This window comes from Canis aureus, chromosome 7 (assembly GCF_053574225.1).
Source record: "Canis aureus isolate CA01 chromosome 7, VMU_Caureus_v.1.0, whole genome shotgun sequence".
NCBI lineage: Eukaryota > Metazoa > Chordata > Mammalia > Carnivora > Canidae > Canis > Canis aureus.
This window is the reverse complement of record NC_135617.1, coordinates 30,896,226-30,903,361: the sequence shown is the minus strand read 5'-3', so window position 1 is coordinate 30,903,361 and position 7,136 is coordinate 30,896,226. Positions and strand designations below refer to the sequence as shown.

Genomic DNA, 7,136 nt, shown 5'->3' with positions numbered 1-7,136 from the left:
CCAATATATAATTAAATTTAAAGAAAACCCTTTTATATGAGTAGTTTACTTACTTTCTTCTCTTCTTGCCATTGAGATGAAATTTTTGTATGGCTTTCATTCCCCCTATGATGTTTAATTTTAAAAACTCCAGAATTTTTAGTCTAAGTTACTGTTTCTTCCCTTACTTCAGTGTGTGTGTATGTGTATGTGCTTGTGCATGTGTATGTGAGATCTTTAACACATTGTACCAATGCTCAGTTGTACTGTCATCATTATAATCATATAGATTAATCTATCATTTTTTTATATTTATTGTTCATCACCATTTATTATAATCTTTGTCTTTCCCTATCTTTAATTAGAATAGTTTCCTAAAGAATTTCCTCATATGGGGTACAAAGATAGCATCCATTCTGAGTCCTTCTATCTTAACAAAATATTTCTTTAGCTCCCAATATAGGACTACTCTGTGTATAAGAAATTGAGAGATGAAAAATCCAGTGACCTCTCTTTCTAGATGTGTCTATCTTATCTAGATTTACATGACTCATGTATAGCTACAGTAGACATTTATCATTTCAGAGACCAAAGGTCTTTCATGCACCTCTCCAGTATCCTTTACAAAACATCTTGTCCTCATGGACTAGGATAGCTGTTGGAACTCCAGTTAACAGAGTCTCATTCCAAAAAACAAATTGAAAATGGAAAATAAAATGACATCTTTTATCTTTTGTGAAATCAACCGTATTATTGTATAAATTTCATAAAACTAAATGCCCTATTTTAAGTGCTCAGGTAAATAAATTTTGGCATACTTATATATTTATGTAAGTACCACCGCAACCAAAATTTCAAACATTTCCATCACTTCAAAGAATGTTCTCATGCTTCATCAGTTAGCTACTTCAGCCCCAGCTAAAAGCAAACACTGATGTGATTTTATGAGTAGAGGATAGTATCCCCTATTCCAGAATTTCATATAAATAGAATCATACAGTATGTAGTTTTTGAGTCTGATTTCTTTTTCATATAGTCGTTTTGAGATTTATCAATTTTTCTTTGTGTATTGGGAGTCTGTACCTTTTTATCACTGAATAGCATTTTATTTCTAAGTTGTTCCATTTACAATCGCTAGTAATTGCTTTTTGCCTGATCTTATGGTGTATCACTCTATGATGTTTAACATTCAGCCAACCACTCAAAGAAAACTCCATACATATTTCTAGAGTTATCTTTTCACATTATTCACTCCTCTCTAGAATTATGCTTTACAAAATTAGATGCCCAACAATCTCTATTTTCTCAACTCAGTGAGATAGCTGATCTCTGTTTTAATTTTCCCTTCCCACACTAATATCTAGATATTATTCCCAGGTAGAAAGCTGGGACAATCGTTGGACATGCCTCATTTGTTTTCATTCTCTATGGGATTTTAATTCTCTATGGGATTATAATGATGCCTCTTATTTAATATCTATAGACAGATGGTTAGTTATTTAATTCAGTTTTCTAATTGTCTATATTAGGAGAGGTAGTCAGTTACCAGTTATTCCATACTGACTAGAAACTAAGAGAGAACCCCTTGCCATTTAAGTAAACATTCTGAAAATTGCATATAACATGTCATTTATATTTCATTGGTCAGAACTGAACTCATGGCTACATTTGACTTACAAAGGAGTCTTAGATAAATAGTAATATATGTAGGTAATAATATACTCAGCTTAAATACAGTTATTTTAGTAAAGAAATAAGGGACAGTGGGAACTGGAAGGAAATTAGAAGGCACAATTACAGGCGGCCTATATAGGAAGCCTATATAGTTTGTTTATTTGAGGTCAAATATACAGGAATATTGTCAGAGAAAATATATATAAAACTTTTGGGAAAATTGAGAGACAAATAAGTGGCAATAAAAAATATGACACACAAAGAAAGCTTAAGTATCTAGTAACCAAAGGGATGAAAATTAAAACCACAACCATATAGGGGCAAACATTGAAAAGTCTGGCAATAAAATGTCAGAAAGGATATGAAACAGTGTAAACCCTCATAAACTTCTAGCTGAAGTTAAAGTTAGTACTACCATCCTGAAATGTAATTTAGAAATATCTAGTATAGATGAAAATATGCATTATATATTCATTATATGTATATATATTCATTGTATGCAAAATATGCATTATATTATGTATATTATTTATAATATATTATATATAATTATATACATTATATATATATATATTCTAGCCATTCCATTCTAGGAGTTTGCCTTAAAGAAACTCTTTCATAGGAACACAAGGAGACCTATGTGAGGTCATTAATAGCAGTGTTCTTTATAATAGCAAAAAAGAAAAAGAAGAAAGAAAGAAAAAGAAAAAGAAAGAAAGAAAGAAAGAAAGAAAGAAAGAGAAAGAAAGAAAAAGAAAAGAAGCAAACTAGGTATGCAAAACATAGATAAATGTGGTATACAATTGTATTTTAATGAACAAAATACTTCATAGCAGGAAAAATGAATTGAGAGCTTCCATGCAAGATAAATATCTCTACCAACTCATGTTAGCATTGTGGAACCTCTCAACATGTAGGTCAAGATGTTGTAATCTCTTGGCTAGCATTGGATTCGTAAAATGGAAGAAACTGGGATGAAAATTTCTTCTCCAGAGGCTCAAAGTCATTAGTTTAGGAAGTTGTGTTGAGGCTACTCTATTCTCAGGTGCAAATGTATAGGTTATTCTCAGTCAACTGCTATAATTCTCCTCCAGTGTTTCCATTTCTACTAAGCTAGTATAAACAAAGTCACAGGAGTAGCACCCCATCCATCCTTCAAATACATTGTCACACAGATCAACTCACTTCCTCCCTCCCACCCAACACTGATATAATGGTTCCATCTGTAAACTTTGCCTCAGATTCCACTGGCAATACAAGACATTTTAAGTATTGGGAACTTTTCTTTTCTTTTTTTTCTTTTCTTTTCTTTTTTCTTTTCTTTTCTTTTCTTTTTTTTCTTCTTTTCTTTCTTTTCTTTTCTTTTCTTTTCTTTTCTTTCTTTTTACTTCTCTTTCTTTTCTTTTTTCTTTTCTTTCTTTTCTTTTTTCTTCTCTTTTCTTTCTTTTCTTTTCTTTTCTTTTTTCTTTCTTTTCTTCCTTCCTTTCTTCTTTTTCTTTTTTTAAAGAAAATCTTTAAATATTTTATTTATTTATTTAAAAAAGAGAGTACACATGAGCAAGGGTAGGAGAGACAGGAGCGGTAGAGGGAGAAGCAGACTCCCCACTGAGCAGGGAGCCTGATGCAGAGCTTGATCCCAGGACCCCCAAGATCATGACCTGAACAAAAGAAGATGCTTAACTGAGCCACCCAGGCACCCCTATTGGGGACTTTTCTACATGCTATCTACCAGGGTCTCCTTTAAAGGTCTCAGCCATATGTATTGTATCTCAAATAGGCTTTTTCCTTCAGGCTCTAATAATCAGCCATTATTGGTTAAATAGTGGGGAGTGGTAAGGGACAGGGTACTACACTCTTGTTGAGGTCACCATCTTCCTATAGTTTATAAATTTATAACTCTTTGTCTACTTTCTAATTTATAGACCATATGAAAAACAAATCATTATAGTCTCCTAAGACATCAGGAATAGCATTTATATTCTTACCAAATATTAGGAGAAATAGTTATTTTGAAAGTGTCAATGGTATTAAAGATCCAAACCCTCCTGAGTATCTGTTTTACTGATGACATGCCTGCACTCTTTTGTTGTGTATTCTCAGCCATGCCCACTGCCAAGTGGCACTGAAGTGCCTCTTTGCCCAAGCAATTTTATAGGCAGTCTTCAATGATCATCTAATGTTCGTAGCTTTCTCATTTTCATCCACCCGGCTTAATCACTGGAAAGATTTAGTTTTAATGTCAGTAATAGAGATCTAGTTTCACCAAAGGCAGTCTAGTTCACACAAATCACTACTTTTTTTTTTTTTTTGATGCCCAATACAGATTCTTCTAAACAAAATAAATAAAAATGTAATAAAGTAAAACCTCCAAAAGTACAAATAATCTTTCAAAACAATTCCAAAATTATACAGCAAGGCTTTATACTATCTACCTATTGAAAATTCCTAGTAGAGAGAACAAATGAAAAAAAAATCTGCTTTATCCATTACTGAATAGCATTGGAGTTGTTTAAAAAAAAAAAAAAGCCAACACATTTTTTGAAAAGGAACATCCATTGGCATTAGTTAATCTGAATCTATCCTTAAAATTTCAAATCAAGCAAGTGAAAATAATAATCCAGATGAATTGGCAATAAAAATTAGGCAGTATGTCTGTTTTTAACATTGACAGCTCCCAATATTTCCAATTTTCTGAATAATTTACATCACAAATGTGTTAAAAAGGTAAAACACACACACACAACACAATACCATATATATTGAAAAAAATAGATTTATGAAGAAATGTTATTTTGTGCACTATACCTGGAGCAATACTTGAGTCTAATAAACCTGGAATACTCCATTCTGAATATCTTCTATTTCTGTTTCTTTTTAGAGATCTCTGAATAGTAATGTTTTATACTTTTACATTTTTAATATGTAATTATTGTAAAATAGCAAAACATATTAACATAGAAGAAGGGTTCTTTCAAGGTAGTGGTTTCCAGACTTTGTTCCATATTAGCATCAACTGGGGAGATTTTAAAAATCCAATGCCCCCCCCCCAAAAAAAATCCAATGCCCGTCCTGAACCTCAAATTAACTAAATTAGAATGTGTGGGAAACAATGCAGATATCCATAGTTTCTAAAGATTCCCCAAGTGATTCCAATATGCAGCAAGAGAATGCTCTAATGTCTCTATCTTGTAATAGTTCAAATAAATGACATTTTTATTTTAGGCATATGATATGGAAATGTTGGGGTTCAAAGCTGATGCCAAGAAATAATTCTTGAGACATCTTTGGTGCAAAAAGTGGTTTTATTAAAGCACGTGGACAGGACCTGTGGGTGGAAAGAGTTGCACTGGAGTTGTGTGTGGTGACTGATTATATTCTTTCAAGTTGGGAGAGGGTTAAGGATAGCATAAGTCTCTCAGGAATTTTTAAGCAAGGTTTCCAGAATTTTGAGGGGGCTAGCTGCTATTATTTGTTACTGTCTAATAAAACCTTAGTCATGAGACCCTTCAGATGTGTATCAGTGGGCCATATGCTTGGGAGATGATTGCTAACATGTATCTTGGGGAGTAGAGATAAAGGAAGTTTCCGAAGGAATTTTTATATGTTAAAGTAGATTTACAGGATCCTGGAGGTTGGGATTATGTTAATTTAAGATTGCCTTTTGCCCTTAGCAGAGTGTCAAATTCAAGGCAGCTGAGTCCCTAGAGGAAGGTCACTTTACTTGTTTCAAAAACTTGTCAATGGGCTATAAGTAGTAATGAAATTTATTTTTTTTCTTTTGCCTTTGTTTCCCACATCATTGTTACCCTAACTTAATGTTTTAAGACATTTTGAATGAAATGTTATGAAGTAGAGCCCAGTTATTAGTATTTTTTCAAAGTTGTCCAAATTAGTCTAGTTTTCAAAATTGAGTTTGAGAATTCCACCCCAAAGTGTTCAATAACACCTTTCAAGCTATACAAACAACCTTATGCCACCAAATGATCAGATAATTGTAGTATTATTTTCCATGGAACCATTTTACTAAATTATTTTCAAATATTTGTTTCCTCAGGAATGTCTGTTGAAGAAGTATTAATATTATGTAAATACTTAATGAATATATTTTCAGTGATAAGACAAAGACAAACTTCAAATCAACACAAGATAAATGGTCAAATTAAAAATGATTCTATGGAGAGAAATGAAGATAAATTCTCTATAATTGCTCAATCTTTCTCGGATTATTCTTCTACCACTACTGTCTGGTAGAACAGTTAATAGCTAGACAGTATGGAAAACTTAAAGCCTATAATCTCCAGTGAGTACAGAATTTGATGAATATGAGCTTGAAGTTAGTAAAAAAGTCCTGAGATTTCAACCCATGATTAAAATAACATTAAAAAGGAATGCTCCTAAAAAAAAAAAAAAAAAAAAAAAAAAGGGGCCTGCCGCCGCACGTGCCTGCAGCGCGATGCCCAAATCCAAGCGCGACAAGAAAGTTTCCTTAACCAAAACTGCCAAGAAAGGCTTAGAACTGAAACAGAACCTGATAGAAGAGCTTCGGAAATGTGTGGACACATACAAGTACCTTTTCATCTTCTCCGTGGCCAACATGAGGAACAGCAAGCTGAAGGACATCCGGAACGCCTGGAAGCACAGCCGGATGTTCTTTGGCAAAAACAAGGTGATGATGGTGGCCTTGGGTCGAAGCCCAGCTGACGAGTACAAAGACAACCTGCATCAGGTCAGCAAGAAGTTGAAGGGTGAGGTCGGCCTGCTTTTCACCAACCGCACCAAGGAGGAAGTGAATGAGTGGTTTACAAAATACACGGAAATGGACTTCGCTCGAGCAGGAAACAAAGCAACTTTCACCGTGACCCTGGACCCAGGGCCCCTGGAGCAGTTCCCCCACTCCATGGAGCCACAGCTGAGGCAGCTGGGCCTGCCCACTGCCCTCAAGAGAGGTGTGGTGACCCTGCTGTCCGACCACGAGGTGTGCAAGGAGGGTGATGTGCTGACCCCAGAGCAGGCCCGCGTGCTGAAGCTTTTCGGGTATGAGATGGCTGAATTCAAAGTTACCATCAGATACATGTGGGATGCACAGTCTGGAAGGTTCCAGCAGATGGGAGAGGACTTGCCCGAGAGTGCCTCGGAGTCTGCGGAGGAAGAATCTGAAGGGGAGGACGACGGCTGACAGGCCCTGGACCAGGACTGAGGGGCGCCACCCACTGGGCAAACAGCAGGGAGGGCGAGGGACGGACTGCTTTTCTGTAAGGAATAAAGCTGTCTGCAGGGTGGCTCCCGTGGACAGCAAAGAGAGAACTTTTCCTAGGAAAAAAAAAAAAAAAAAAGGAATGCTCCTTTTATTCATAATAAAATAAATTCTGTATATCACCGCTAGAAATATCTGCCTTTATTTCAAACATATTTTCAATCAAGTAATTAAAAAGTCATGTGAACATTTAGAGATAGGTAATTTGAAATCTTAGATTTTCAAGGAA

The 7,136-nt window shown here is 34.9% G+C and overlaps 1 protein-coding gene across 1 annotated transcript; it reads left to right on the top strand.

The window, feature by feature from the left end:
- Positions 1 to 6,082: 6,082 nt before the first annotated feature.
- Positions 6,083 to 6,932, top strand: LOC144316810 (mRNA turnover protein 4 homolog). Its single transcript, XM_077902630.1, has one exon. The coding sequence runs from the start codon at positions 6,107 to 6,109 to the stop codon at positions 6,827 to 6,829; it is 723 nt and encodes a 240-aa protein (XP_077758756.1). The 5' UTR covers positions 6,083 to 6,106; the 3' UTR covers positions 6,830 to 6,932.
- The last annotated feature ends 204 nt before the right edge of the window (positions 6,933 to 7,136 follow it).